Source organism: Cupressus sempervirens, chromosome 5 (genome assembly GCF_028749045.1).
Source record: "Cupressus sempervirens isolate cs-2001-9-10 chromosome 5, ASM2874904v1, whole genome shotgun sequence".
Lineage (NCBI taxonomy): Eukaryota > Viridiplantae > Streptophyta > Pinopsida > Cupressales > Cupressaceae > Cupressus > Cupressus sempervirens.
Window position 1 is genome coordinate 558208592 of NC_143122.1, and position 16437 is coordinate 558225028.

General features: G+C 36.8%; 1 protein-coding gene across 5 annotated transcripts in view; it reads left to right on the forward strand.

The window, feature by feature from the left end:
* The window catches only part of LOC149557154 (Ran-binding protein in the microtubule-organising centre protein), a 213311-nt gene extending 200086 nt beyond the window's left edge, over positions 1 to 13225 (forward strand). For 4 of the 5 annotated variants that reach the window (XR_016364849.1, XR_016364848.1, XM_089831868.1 and 1 more), the window contains one exon: positions 12815 to 13225. Coding sequence is in view for 3 of the 5 variants with exons in the window: in XM_089831868.1 (XP_089687994.1) it covers positions 12815 to 12907 (93 nt within the window). In the remaining 2 variants the exon portion in view is untranslated. Of the gene's footprint in view, positions 1 to 8478; positions 8923 to 12814 lie in introns of those variants that run through there. The other variant, XM_089831869.1, reaches the window with a different exon arrangement.
* Positions 13226 to 16437: the final 3212 nt, after the last annotated feature.

The window sequence follows — 16437 nt, forward strand, 5'->3', positions numbered from 1 at the left end:
ATTTGTGCCACACATCTTGTATAGATAGTTCATTTGTGCAAAAAAAACACACTTGGAGCACAACCACCATTGAAGGGTACTAAGTGGAACAATGATGTGCATCAGCAAGTCGACATTCAATATGTTGATTTCTGGTGTTTCAACATCCCCTTCAATGTTGTAGCAAGTCCCTATTTGCTAATTTTTATGATGGGAATTATTGTGGCAGGAAAGAGCTCCAAGGTGCCTATACTTGCAAACTTGAGTGAGAGGTTAGTTCACTTATTCTAATTTTTAAATGTTTTACAATTTTACAATTTACTTATTATGTTGGATGTAAGCTTTTTTAATCAAAAATGTGTACTTAACGTTAATTATAGTTTGTGCTTGTAGGTTGCTCCAAGATGTTTATAAGGGCAAACATGTGGTAGATGACCAAATATTACAATGGAGACAATTTGGTTGCACCATACTTTTAGATGGATGAATGGATGGAAGCAACTGTATCGTCAATGTTTTGGTTTGTTTCAAGGATTAAGTGTTTATTACGAAATCCTTGGATGCATCAAACAAGGTAAAGACAATTGAAAGTTGTGATTGGGGTGGGGTTGATAATTTGGTGCAAGTCATAACTAACAATGTAGTGACATATGTGGTAGCAGGTAGGATCCTCCAAGATAAGATAAGATAATAGTATTAATGTCCAACAAAAGATCAAAAGGTCTATGGGGCTAGAAGGTTACAAACATAAAGTTGAAAACAACAGGAACATCAAACGATGTCCAAGGAAAGCATACAACTAAGAAGAAGAGAGACAAAACGAGATGTAGAGAGAGGGGCCAAGACAAAGACTAGGAGTCCTTTCTTGCCAAAAAGAAATCAGTCACAAAAGGATACGACTACGAGTGGATAGGAGCTCTAATTTGTCTTTGCGAGCTCATAGAGGAGTGTCGTTGATGTAAGAACCCTGTACAGGGTCTAACAGACCTGGAATGACCAAAAGAACTAGAACTAGACGGTCTTTTCACACTATGTAAAGGAGATAAGGGTGTGAAAAAAGTAGTAATGAGCTAAGTTGAAGTATGTCGGTGAGGAAGAAGTGACTGTAAAGTGCAATCACGGGCACAATAATTGAAGAAGTCTAAAAGAGAAGAACAATCTCAGATAGACAGTAAAATCTCCCTCTGATCTCATAATAGATAGGGCAACGAAAGATAAAGTGAGTCTCTGTCTCGACCTCAGCTGAAGTACATAAATTACAGATCCGCTCCCCACTAACAATATGATGGTCAGCTTGAGCCCGAAGACGGTGAGACCAACTCTGAAGGATCCTAGGGAGATATGTAGGGCATGAAACCACCGTCAAGATAGATAACTAGGACAAACAATAATCCCATCACATATCTCCAAAAAGTGCTCCGCATAGAAGGTCATCCTTGGATGCAACCCAGTAGGCAGGATAATCTAGGTAGTGATAATGTATTGTCTATAAATATCAAGTCTGACATGCTCATTTAACTCCTCTCATGAGGGGAGAAGATGAGCAGGGGCATTTAGCGAGAATTGGTAAGGAGGATGGTGGTCAATATCAATCCCAATCGATCTCAGTAGGGAAGATGCTTGTGCATACCAACAATGGGCACGAGAACAAGCATCAGAACTCGCAATAGCAACAGAAGAACAATAAGCCAAGTAGGAGTATGTATCACGATCACTAGCCGAATCCACAAAACAACACAAACGATGAAGGAACCAAACCAAATAAAAAATGGCCATAAGACTGAAGGGATGAACACCAAACTTAGCAAGAATGATACTATGAGGAGTGAACCTATGGCATCTAAGGATGCGTCGTAAGAGCAAAGTCTGAACCCATTCGATTGAGGCCCAGTCAAAACCAAGGAGAGACAGACCCCAAACCATAGAGTCATAAAGAACTGTCGGCCGAACAAGGGAGTCCAAGAGGGATAACTCGGACAAAGTATCCTAAAAGTGGTGTCTGAAACATTGTTTTTCAAGCATAGCAAGAGAACCCATACCCTTATTAACTTTGGACTGAATTGTTGATCTCATACTGAAGCGAGGTCCTGAAAACTTCACCCCCAGATGCATATACAATGAAGTGATCTCAATCTCCTATCCCTGAAAAAAGAAGTAAAGATGAGAAGTCTTCAAGCAATTAAAGATCATAACCTGAGTTTTACCCAGGTTAACCATAAGCTGCAATTGATCATAGAAGGAAGCCAAGTCATCAAGAAGCCTTTGTAAACTCTTTGGAGAAGAAGCAAGAAGAACCACATCATCTGCAAAAAGAATGGAGATCAAAACTTGTTGTAAGTAACAACCGTCACCTGAGAGCGATGACTTCAAAAGGAATTCCTCAAGCTCATCAATATATAAAGCAAAGTAGGGGAGAGAGGACATCCCTATTTAACCCCAATGCTACTATGGATCGGAATTGAGAATCCCTCAGGGGTCCTAAATCTACCAACCATGGTCTCATATAATCTCATAGTAGCAGTAAGTAACATCTCAGAAATCCCAATCGCCTGAAGCCTCTCAAAAAGAGCCACCCGAGGAACAAGATCAAAGCCTTACAAAAATCAACAAAGCAACAATAAAATTTTGCTGATCTATGTCTAGCCTCCTCAATAATAGCCTGTAATGTGAAAATTTGATCCATGGTCTGATAGTTTGCTCGGAAACCAGCCTGACCTCTCTCTCTACACCCTTTCCTGTCAAGCTCACTAGATAACATAGCATTGAGAGTTGTGGCATAAAGTTTGGCAAATGTGTGCCCAATCATAATGGTTCTATAATTCTCAAGATCTGAGACAGGACTAGATTTGTGAATAAGGTAAATCAAATGCCTGGACCAAGAAGTTGGGAAACGGATGCAAAACACTTTGTTGAAAAGAGAAGAAATATAGGGGCCCAGAACCAAGGCACCAAACTTAAAAAGTTTTGCTTGAAACCCCTCTTCATTCATTGCTCTACTGCATCTCATGGATCTAATGGCCTCATAGATGAAAGAGGGGGTGAACATGTGGTAGAGAGGAGGCGGGGTGAGGTGGATAGAAGGCTTCCCAGGAATGTCATAAAGAGCCATAGTATGAGAGGTAAGGGAGGAAAAGTCAAGGATGGAAGACAGAAGGGAACAATGAGGAAAAAGGATGTGCCGAAAAAGTTGGGGGTTGCGGATTAGCGTGGAGAAAAGGGATTTGGACTAGGAAGTGGTAAAGGATCGTTTCTTATAGCGAAGAAAATGAAGGTAAGACAACCTAAGGCGAACATAGTTAGGGGAGTGAGTCTCAAAAACAGAACGCACTGAGCAATGGAAAACTTTGTAATCTACATTGAACCATTGGTTCATAAGGCATGTATTACGGCGTTTGCTACCATGGGGAAGTGAAGGACGATGAGGAATGGAAAGGATGGTAGACTTCCGAATGGTCATTGCAAGCAAGTCGAACATGGAGGAGGTTTCACAAGAATGAATGAAACGGTCAGGAGTGAGGAGCCTCAAAAGATGGAAGGAGAAGAGATCACTACCACCGTCGAGAAAGCAGAAGTGGATGGGGGAATGAACAACAGCAAGAGAAAGACGAGGTGACCAAAGGGGAGGCAGAACAAGAGGAGAAATGGGAGTACGAATACTAAGGAGAGCATGGTCTGCAAGAGGAAGGCGTAAGATGGTGAAGTTGTGGATGAAGGGGATAAAGGAGGAAAAGGTGAGGGCATAATCAACAATGCTAGCACCGCCACAATGAGGCCAAAAAGTGAAAAGCTTAGACCCAAGAAAGCATGAAAGACCGTTCAAGATCACAAGCCCAGTAGACTCAAAAAGTTGTAGAAGATGGTGACCATAACAAGAAATCGGACGCAAGAGCATCATTAGAAGTACATTGAAGCCCTAAAGTAGCCAGATCAATTTCAGTGGAGCACATGGAATTAGAGCTACAGTCATAAAGCAGAGTCTGGAATTCTCTGGTCCTCGCATTGAAATCACCGAGAATCATGATGTCTCCCAAAGCAACAGTTTGAGAAACACTTACTAAGATCAACATAAGGGTTTCTACCCTTGGAAGCATGGATAGCATAATGGGAGGACGCTGATGGAGAATAACAAACAACAATAAAGAAATCTCTCTGACAGTGACACTTATGATCAATGCAGACCCACAAAAATTTGACAAACGGATTAGAGTGAATAATAGAAGTACATTTGAAAATATCATCTCTAATCAAATAGGCCACACCCCCAGAACTACGAACCCCACTGGAAGCATGAACCTCCTCTCTACAAATAGATAATCACTAATAACCTGTAAAACCCGGAAGAGGCCTGATAGGACTCTTGTGAGTCTCGGTAATGATGAGAATATCGGCGTACCCCACAACATCATATAAAAGACTAGGTAATGACCATAAAGAGCCATTACTAGCCATTGCCATTCCAACAGTTAACAAGAAGGGAGCAAGTGGGGGTCTCCCTCTTGTCCGACTGTTGGCGAGACCATCATTTGGTCTTGGGGGCCAGTCTCGCTTCCCAACCACTGGGGGGGAGTCTTGAATAAATGCTTTGAGATTTCTAATAACTGCCCATTTACCAGCCTGTCTAGGCTCAGCCACAATACCGCGAGTGTGTTTCACCTCTGCAACCGAAGCCTTTGTGAGATCTTCATCAAGAAAAATCTTAGAAGAGAGAACAATTTCCTCTTAGCTCTAAGAGCACAGAGCCTATCTGTAAGCGTGAGAAATCGGATAAACAAAATGTCACGATGACCAACCCGACATTTATCCAATGTGATGTCAGATATACCAAGCTGATCACAAACGAAAGAGCATCTAGCTGAGAGAGGATCAGATATAGGAGGGAGTCCATGGACCTATAGATTGAGCTATCAAATCCACCTCACCCTCTCATCATCAATTTTCCCTTGAACAATCTTGTCAGGATTAGCTAAAGGCATAGAAACTGTGTTATTGCAGAGGGAAGCTCACAATTTAACTTTCTATTTGGTTTCAGTGATTAAAGAAGAATGCTTTGCTGCGATAATAGATTGTTCCTTTTTGATGGAATGGATATTAGATTCTAAACATGTAGTCTCGGAGGTAAAAGTATCAGAAAAATGCTTGATCAGAGACGAGTTGGATCTAGTGGTTGTCTTGAGTTTTGAGATAGTATCATTCAAAGAGATAATTTGCTCTTTGAGTTGTTGATTATTCATTTCCAGCTTAGAAATATTGTCACAAAGCCTTTGATAGGTCAAAGGTTGTTGGGCTTGTAAAGAGTATGAATCCCCAATGTCAGACATTGCTAAGAAGTAGCAAACAGGATTAGAAAACAACAAGAGAAACAACATCAATCCTTAGAGAAGCAACAATAGACCCACGGTCGTAGGAAGCAACACACAAACCCGTGGCTATAAGGAGAGACAAGTTCCACAAACAAAATAGTCACATGCCAAGCAGCTTCCGCGAGTAATCCGCAAACAATAATAGAACTGGCAGCAGGAGAGAAGCAATAAATGCTAAGCAACTACCATCAATCTGCAAACAGTAACAGACCCAACAGAATGCAAAAGCAACAAACGCAATGCACAAATAAACAAAAGGAAGGACTTGTGACTACCGTCAAACTAATGAAAGGTATCTCGAAGACCAGTAACCCTTGAGCAACAACAAGCAACCTAACCAATGACCAACGCAAGCACCAAAAATCGCAACAAAAAGAATAATACAGAGAGCACCAGCAAACAACACAAACACACTCATCCACACACAGATCATAGACGCCATTGTAGAAGATTGAAAGGATGAGTAGGCACGGGCTCGGGCGCGGAGGAGAGGTAAATAGATACTAAAAAGAGATAACCAGATGCAGGCATGAGAGAAGAGTAGTCCCGTCGCAGGTAGATGCGTCGGGAGGTCATTAGGATAGCACACTTTTTTGGTCTCCTTGTATAGCACATGTCCTTAACCTTCTTTTGGAGGACAGAGAAAAATTGGGTTGAGTGAGACCGGTTGTAGAGGATGCAAGAAATGTAATGAAAATATATCTACAATTACCATAGAAGACACCCAAGGGAAGGAGTTGGTTAGACCTTTAGTCACAAGGTTTGCAACAATTTTCTTAATGTTGCAAAGTGTTATTACTTCTTTAACCCCTTTGAAGCAAATGTCTGTGAGTCAAGCATGACTGGACTCAAATTATTCAAAGAAGCCTAATGGAGAGAGTGTTGCATCCATCATCTTTGACAGCTAAGTTGTACTAGCTGCTACAAAAATTAGGAAGGTCAACTTGGAAACCTCAAAAGTTGAATATTTATGTTTTTCATATTCAAGAATCAAATCTTACATTATTAATTTGTAACTCTAGTCTCTAATAAAATGATAATCTTTTTCTACTTTTCAATTGTAGGTGACGAAGCCCTTGGTTAGAGTTCTCTACTCAGTAGATGGGGATCAAACCCCAATGGGGTATCTTTATGAGGTCATGGATAGGGCCAAAGAGGCTATCAAAAATTGCTACAAGGACAACTTCAAATTTGACCATATATAGGAAATTATTGATAGGTAGAATAATCAGATTTGCCGACCCATTCATTCGGCAAGGTACTTCCTTAACCCTCATTTTCGCTTCTCTCCATTCTACGAGGATCATAATGGAGAGGTCATAGAGGGTTTCATTGAATGCATGCAAAGGACACTACCTGAGGTTGAGGTGAGAGACTTCATTGTGGTTGAGATGAAAGTATACCATAATGCAATTGGCAAACTATTCTCTTCAAACTTAGCAAAGAGAGGAAGAAACACTTAAAACCTTGAGTACAGTATTTGGATTTTTGGAGTCTTTCACATGCATAAGTATATAAAAACTAGATTGCTAAAATATGTGTTCACCTTACTTTCTAACATTTTAATATTTATCCTACAGATGCTTGTTGGAGAAATTGCTGTGGAAATGTCCCAAAAGTGACAAGACTCGCCCTTCAAATCTTATGCGAAACTTATAGCTCCCCCAATTGTGAGCATAATTGGAGCTTGTTTGAGGTTGTTCACACAAAGAAGAGGAACAAGCTAGCACAAAAACATCTCAATGACCTTGTCTTTGTGTAAAATAATCGTAAGTTGTGCATAAGAAAGGTAGAGTTAGCACCAACTAGTTCACATGATTTGGATGACATAGATCCTTAATGTGATTGGATATCATAGGAGCAACCTCCATTTTTCACAGAGGATGATATCTATGAATTGAAGAGGCAGGCTATGGAGGAGGGTGGATTTGTAGTTGGATTAAGTTCCATTTAAGAGGAGGATGAGGGCACCGAGAGTGAGGAGGATACAAATAAGAAGTCATTGCCAATGTTAGCACCATCTATATCTAGGATGGAGGTCAAGTCACAACTAGTTGTGCAGAGAGAGGAGGCACATCCACAACCGTAACGAACTTCTAGGGCTAGACACCCTAGTTTTATTGGAGTTGTTGGGAAGGGGAAGAGGAAGAAGTAGAGTATTTTGATATTGTAGTTGTATTTACATGTAGTTTTACAAAGACAATGACAATTTGCTATTTTTAGTTTGCTTCAAAGTTGAGACGATCAGACTATGGCTACTAGTCATCTACAATCCACACAAGGATGCAATTTTGTACCCAATTTGCATTTATAGATATCTAGATCATCTTGTTTGGTTTGTTTACTCATTTATTGAATATTGCAAATATAAAATGCATTTCTAATTAAATTTAAGCATTTTTTTTAAATTCTTGATATTTCCCTCATATAAGTTTCCAACTTATCTCTAATATTTTTTGATATTTTGTTTTGCCCTCGGTAATAAGTTGTCAATAACGACATTTTGAACTATGTTATAGACAATGCATTAATAAAGTTAAATAAACAAATTAATTTTTTTTAAATAACTATATTAATGCACAATAAATCATATTAATGATAAATAAAACTTCTTGTTAATTTTGAATAGTTACCATCGATGTGTCATTGCCACTGGATGTCTAGTCATGTCTGAATGACTTACTATATAGAGTCTGTTGAAACTACCTCAAATCACCTTGGAGTGAAGTGCAACCAAAATTGCCTAGGCTAATTACGCCAAAGACATTTTCTTATTTGAATGGGAGGAGCTAAAAGTTACATCTGGCAATGGAAAATTGTGGAAATCAAATGACTGCCATTGAGACAATTTGGAAAGTAGATTGCTATCCACGTTTTCACTATTCTTGGTTGACATTAACTATTTACCTTTTTACTGTTCTAGGTTGACATTTACTTCTACGTTGTTTTAAAAATAATCATTTTGATAGTTAAGAGAACATAATTTATACACGTCAAAAACTTCGCATTTACAATTTCAACGGGCTTATCATTTAGTTGGGGAATAATTTATCAGTAGCTAGTGTTTTTGTCGTTGTTAGAACAAAACTTTGTGTGCAATGGCAAGGGATATTGCTCAAATCAGAATTTTGTGTCTTAGATCGGAATGGCTCGTACTCGACAATGGCTCCATAGCTAATGTTGAATCTGGCGATCTCTTTGGGCTTTGTTGATGGTCGTTGCAGATCACTAGTGATGTGAGTCTACTATCTTGACAGATGTGTGGAGCTCGTTGTGGATTTGGGGCGTTTGCAATGTTCGAGAGCTATCAATGGCATTGACAATGGAGATCAAATCTAGACTCTGTTCAAATCCCGTGGGCTCAGGTTGAGTTAGTTGCTCTCAGAATTCTCAATGTCAAATCAATGTAGGCCTACAAGACCTTTTTGTGCTTGGCAGTCATGAAAGCATCAAGGGCACAAGTTTTTTCTCATGGGCATTTTTATCTTTAATTTGGGCATCTTTGGATGTTTGAGATAGTCCTTTTCTAATGTAATGTCTTCATACTAAAGATGTTATATAGAAAATAATTAGATTGGAGTGATGCGATGCTATATTTTGCGAATTCAATATTTAGATGTTTTTATTTTATTGACTTATGCAAATGTGAAGAGTTTTTTTAATCGATATTTGTTTCAGAGATCTCTTCTTATAATTAAGGGAGGATGAGATTATTAACATGGAATTCAAAAGTTAGGTGGGTGATAGTTGTTTAAGGTGGTTTGATATTAATTTAAGATAGTTTTAATGAGATTGATTAATAGTAATTTTAATGGTTCTATTATACTGTATTGTATGCAATTATATCATTATAATGGTTTGATTTACAAATCTATTTAATGTTTTTATTATTATTTTTATGTATAAAATATATAGTTTTTATTTTGATATGTAAAAGGCCCAAGTCAAGATTAATTATTATTATACCTATTAGATAAGAAGCTCACAATTTATCATTGTGTTGTAAACTCTTGCCAATTTATAAAATACATAATTTAGATTAGTGTAAAATATTACTAGTCATATGAAAAATCAAAGTATTGTATTGATAAAAAAGAAATATTACAAATTTAAATTAAATAATGAAAGAACATTTTCTTTCTCTTGACAATGCAACACATACTTAGAATGATGCTTCGTTGTTTTAGTATATTGCTCGACTATTCAGGCCATGGCCATTGTTAATTCTTTTTCCTATTGTTTGAAGTAGTTGATTATGGCACTTACTGGAAAGCCAAATGAGGATATTTCGCCTCATATGATGTGTTGTGGAGATTTTCTAGTTAGAGATTAACCCACGCTTCTACTCCCCGTGATGTAAGTTTTGTATTTTTTTAACTATTCTTCTAATCTCCTCGTGAATTTGTTCCTGTGTACTAGATTTAGCTAACCAGCAAATCTCATCTTCAACGGTTCACAATTGATTTTCCCCTTGCATCTTAATTAAGATACATTGGAATTCCTGGAATGTTTTATTTGGGTGATGGGGAAAATTGGGGTCACACGTTAAAGAGACAATAGCACCTCATGAAGCTCTAGTGCCAGTCTTTTATGTTATAGATGCAAGTTCACTATAGTTGCCTATAGTTGCTTGAGAAGATTGCCTTGAGCCTCTAATTCTGGTGCATTGCTAATTCATTTGATCCGGATCCAAAGTCAGTTTACTTTGTTTGCGAGTAGGTGGGGATATAGATAATTGTGTGACCCAAGAAGCATTGATAGAAGCTAACACCTCATTGGAAGCAATGTCTATAAAAGAATGAGAGCACAAGGTCTTTTCCATCAATGGGGAATAATGCATATGCTACTTAATTTGGGAGGTTTCGATAATAGATTTGTAAATGTCTATCTAGCTACACATCAATTTGATGGGCCACCTCCCACCGCATTTTGTCATTTTTGTCCACGAAGATTTTGTGACTTGAAAGGGGAGATTTGGAGAAGATTTAGAGCAGACTCGTTATTTATTATATGATTATTTTTTGTTATTATAATATGTTGGTTTCACTTTAATATTTGAAGAGCATTTTGAAATAGATAATCATAAAAATATATATTGTTAGGTAGTTTTATTTAGATAATTTATATTTAATCTTTTGAATGGTAAGATTATTTTTAACTCTTGTTATTGTTATTGTAAAATAATGACTTTTGTATTAATAATATTTTAAATAAAATGTATTTCAAAAATATTGTGTCTATTTCTTTTACATTATTTTCTTTTACTGCATTATTACAATTTTAAATTGAAGTTCTAGATAAAAATAATAAAGAACATAAATAGGAGTCAATTTCAAATTGATCATTATCAAATTTAAGTTAAAATTTATTCAAACATATTGTGAATATATTATTTGTATAATTGGTTATTAAAATTTGTAACAATCACATGGGGAGGAGGAGGATGTGTGTGTGTGTGTGTGTGTGTGTGAGAGAGAGAGAGAGAGAGAGGGGTATAGGAAAGGGGTAATGGGGAGAGATGGATGGATAGAGAGAAATATATTTGTCTAGATGATTATAGAATGAGAGGATGGAATAAAATGGATAGAGAGATAGAGATAGATTGAGAGGTAAACATAGAAAGAAATTTAGCGATATAGAAGGGATGCATAAAGAGGGAGAGATGGATAAGAAGAGAAATATAAAGAGATATAGATTGTGAGATAGATTGATAAAGAGATAATGAGTTATAAAGAGGCTGAGAGGGAGAGATTGACAAAAGGATACATACTCAATTAACATTCAAAAAGGCATTTATTTAGCCACTAGGAAGGTTAGCAAGGAAAAGTTGAGGTCTACTTATTTCATATATTTGGGTGGTTCATGAGGTCAATTAGGAGTCTATTTGGCAATTGATGTTATCTTTGGAACAAAAGCCTAGATTGATTGAGAGATATCAATGATAAATGAAGGGACATTGTAAAATGAAGAGGGGGGGATATATAGAGGCAGAGAGGATAGATAATGAAATAGAAATGGAGGGAGATGGGAAGAGAAAGAGGGATATGGAGAGAGAGGGGGGAAAGAGATAGGGAGAGATATGTATACAAATAGTGTGAGGTGTAGAGGGAAGGGCAAAAGAGATAAAGAGTAAGGAGATAGAGAGAGGTATGGAGATGGAGATTGAGAAGAAGAGGGAAATGGAGGGTAGAGAGAAGGATAGGAATATAGACAAAGATAGAGTGATGGGATTGGAGAGAAATAGATAGAGAAATAGAGATAGATTGATAGAGAGACGAGATATATAGAGGATGAGAGCAAGAGACACATAAAAGGACAAGTAATTAGTTGACCTTCCATATCTCTACAGTGTACCTATCGCACACTAAGGTGCGATTGCTAGGTAGCCTTTATGCCCCTTTTCTGTCCCAGGTAGCCTACAAGACTCTATGAAAGAAAGTGGTGAGCAATGCTAGGATTTAAATCATTCATCAAATCACATTGTGCATTGGAATACAAACCCACCCTTAAACAAATTTGATTGGCACAATCCAAGAAGGATAAAGGGTTGCTAGTGCAAGATCTAGGTGAAAGGTGGGGTTGGGTATTCCTTGTTGATAAAGGGTGATTATGATATGTAAAAGGAATGACATTATGGTAAGGAAAAGACAATTGGCAAGATATGATATCAGATCTAATGCATAAAAGTAAGTGCTGGAGGAAAATGGAAAGAATGAACTCACATTCAAGCTAGGAGGGAACAAATAAACTTTAGAACTAAATTTGACTGTCATAGAGTTGTTGGAATCATAAATGGTTCTGGATCTGACACTACACGTGAAACTTCTGGCTGTAAAAATCCTCGATCCAAAGGACTATTTGACAAAAGTCAAAATTGTCCAAAAAAGTTGACCTTGTCTTGGAGACTCTGAATCTGATGAAGGAATGTTGAATGGAGAAAACTTACAGATCTGAAATTAGATAAATCAAGATTTGAAAACTTTAAAAGCTGAAACAAACATTTTGATCTAGTTTAGTGCCGGCAGACATGAGAAAAGCTTGTGGGACACTTGAGGCTTGGTAGACATCGTAGCCTTAGCACCATGGCATCCCAGCAGTCTCTAGAGACGTCTCGAAGGTGGGAGACTTGTCCCAGTCCTTGGGATGCGTCGCAGGGGTCTAGAGATGCATCTCCTAGTGTGCGTGTCTATTTATGTTTTATGTACTTATGTCTGTTTTAGAAACCATATTATGTAATCTTTAAAAGCAACCTTATCTGAATTGTACCATAGCGATGTTTGTGGCCATGACCATACAACTTTGTTTGATAATGATGACTTTCTTGGAAACAATTGAAGGTTTAAGACGATAAAAGGATCTCTTTGGAAATTATATGTATCTGATTTTACATGTGTGTGTGACCCTGTATATGATAGTTCCCAATGCTTTAAGGCTATGATGGAAGCATATCTTTTGATAAGAATTTTGTTTTGCAGGAATTCTTAGCCTTGCCCAGATCTGATGCAATCCAGCTGCTTGCGCAGTATGACGGAAGTGCTGAAGCTGTATTTCAACAAATCTTTCAATGATGTATAAATAAGATATTTATTTAGATCATTCAATTTGTATTTTAAATATTTATTATTCTTTGCATGTTGTGGATAATGATGTATCTCTAGCAAAGCCAGATAAATGATCCATTCATTATGGTTTTTGTATTTGTGCCTAAGAAACCATATGCTTCAAACTATTTACTCTTTCAAATTTGTGTGGGTCTTCTAATGCTGGAAGATATGTCACCATTATGCTTGTAAAATGTTGAGGTAATTGCTGTAGACAATGTACACCGTGTTCAATGGGTCTGTCTGTATTTTATGAAAAGAGAGCTGTCACATAGCATTCCTTAATACTGTAGACTGCAGGCTTCAATATCTCTAGCACGTTTGCTCTGGGAAAGTAATAATTAGTTTTCTGTAATTTAATACATGGTGCCACTATGTATACTATGGACTGCTTTTGTTTCAACTTCAGTTGGAAATGCCAGGGTTTCCAAGTGCATTTCTTTAAGGTTAATAATGGCTAGTTTAGTATCTTTTTCAATGAAAAAAATGTGTGGCTTGTTTCCATCAGCTCTAGAAATTCATATGGTCCAATCCATTAACTAAGTCAAATTGCAGCTAAATTGATTAGGTGTTGAAAATAAGACTTCATTAATAAGAAAACATCTTTGGAAGAAAACTGTGCAGGATATTAAGAATGATGTATTAGGATGAGAGACTAGAGTTCATCATATAGATAACTCCAGAAGTACATGGTGTCAAGTGGGTTGATCAGAGAATGAGGATAAAAATAAACAAGCTGTTATATTTATTTATATATTTGATCAGTAAATTGCAACCACAGGGATTTCTCCAGCTATATTAATAAAAAATATTACATAATCTGAATTTTTAAGGTTATGATTGCTTCAAAAGTCCAAACAAATCAAATCATCAAGGAAATCTTAGCAAAATACAGAGATGAACCCAAAAGTAGGAGTACATTACATTAGAATAAACCAAAGAATTCCATTAAACAGACAGTCACAATAACTTCTGAAATTACTTATGTTAATGTTTTAACGCGTGGATAGGAGTGGGACTGCAGTTGCATTTTGTTACATTACTCTTCACATTTGTAGATGTTCTTTTTATATTTCTACATTATCTGCCACTCGTAACCACCACCCCCACCAGCCAGTAGATCCTCTCGGTGAAAGATGAGGAGGTGTCAAAATTGATTGATTGGCCTTTGGGTACTTGGCTAAATCTTGAAGGGTCCCTTGAATTGATTAATTACTACCTTTTGAAGTATCCAATGATGCAGAAGCAACCTGTTAAGGAGGCTTTTGATCCAGCTGAGCTTAAAAGGAAAGCAGATTTCTGAAAATCATTGTTATTCCCTTCCCCATTGTTTGGTGAGGTAGCCATCCTTCTGGAAATACTGTCAACAATGTAATGTTAATGAGAAACATCATTCCATCATGAGGCTTCTCTTCGGTTGCTCTGTAATATTTTTGCAGTCTAATGCATTATGTACAATTTTATGACATCTCCTGTCTTGGAATGATAAGCCTTCATAGTTTAAGGTTTGTTTCCTTCCTTGACCATCTAAAATTGTTCGCGTCAAAAGATCTTTGGGAAATATCTAATTCCGCCAAGATTAAAGCCAAGGTGGTGTAACTAAAATCTGCTGATTTTTTAAATCCAGTCATAAAGTTGCCAATACTATTTTGTATAGCTGGGAAGCAAGATTTGAACCAGAAGTGGAAGGGAAGACTTAACCAAATGGAACTAGCTTAGCATGACAAAGAAGGATTCAATAGACGAGTTAAAATGCAGATACCATGATTTAAGCATCAACAAATTTTGCTATCATGACAAGTAGTCTTTTTTACACACACTGAGAAAGATATGTAGAAGGATACATATCTAATTCATTTTCCAATTAAGGGCATCCAGGATTCAGATATCCACTTATGCAGATTTCGAAGGCTAGACCACAAACGACTAAATCTTCGAATAACCTTATTACCAAGGGAAAAATAAACATTTTTAAATCTCTTTTTATAGCAATCTTAGTGATGTTTCCTTGTGGTCCTTTGGATTCAAAGTCTGATTAGAGAGAGCGTAAATACTATAGTGGCTTCTTGGAACGAAACTCTAGTTGTTGTAGGGCCAATTTGAATTTTTTGTTTGGTTTTTATATTTTGACATTTTAAAAAAAAATTTGAAGGTTTTTTTATCATATGTGTTGGAGTTGAGGAAAGCACTCCGAAGATGCCCATGATCACCTGCATGCGAGAACCTGTCAAAGAGAAGCCAAGAAGAGGAAGAGCATGGAGCAAGGGTAAAAACCTAAACGGACATGAGAGATGAATATGCAAACACAATGAAAATGTATTTACAATATGCACAAATGAGATATGTGATGATGTGATAATGATATTGTGATGAAAATACAAAAAGTGAGAGGTCGCTTATAAAGACCTCATGGAAGCTTGTAGAACAAGCTGGAAGGTGGTAGAAGATAAGGATAACAACTCAACATATATCCACAAAAGGTGGAACATGCTAGAAGGGAACAAACTCTCGTGTTGTCAACAACTAACTACTACATGCATTAAATGCAAAATATTAAATAAATGCATTTACCTAAGTAAGCTTAAGTAATAGAATAAATAATTAATAAATTAATTATTTACTCTAATAATATGTTGATAACCATAGTTGGCATACTTGTCGATTACTGGCAAAGTAAATAGAAACATGCCAATTTTTTCTCATTGGTGAGTAATTCTGACTTAAACAATGAGTTTTTCAAGAAAACTCAACAAGTTTGTGTCAAGCACTCGATCTGTAATGTTCCCTTTTTGGGACATGTGGCAAATTGCAAGCCAAATAAATAAAACATTAAAAATGACTTAATTGGGAGCTGAATGCAAACCATTAAAAGTCAATTTAATATTGAATAAGGGAAAAACAAGTGACAAATGAGAAAGAAGACAAAAGACGGATGAAGCTGAAGAGTCACAACTTGATGCATCAAAAGAAGGAATTGAGACTTATTTGGTTTGTTTGGATTTCAATTTTCCCTTGGAGAAGCTTTTAACTTTCATTTTTAAAACCTGAGGACAAAAACTTTCAAGCTTCATGGCAAATTGGATGCAAACATAGTTCATCTCCGTGGTGAATATGCAATGGAGTTTGCAGTGCATTGTAGATTCCTTTTCTAGTATTTCAATCTGACCGTACTGTTGTTTTTAAGATTGGACAATATTATGTTATTGTATCGCTTGTTATTACAATGCAATAACATTTCTAAGGCTGTTTATCTAAGTATTTGTTGGTTTAATTACTGGTTATTCTTAAATGTGTTGCATAAGTTTATCTATTTAAATTTCTGAAATTTTTGAGTGTTATTATTGGGTTAAATATCTGAGTGGGATATTTCAATGGTATCATAGCCTGCGAGGTTTTTCTAATTAAGAGAGTAATCCAATTTGATTACTTGGGATCCAAAGTATAAATTAATGATTTCTGGAGATATTAAGATGAACTTTTGGCAACAACCTTTTACA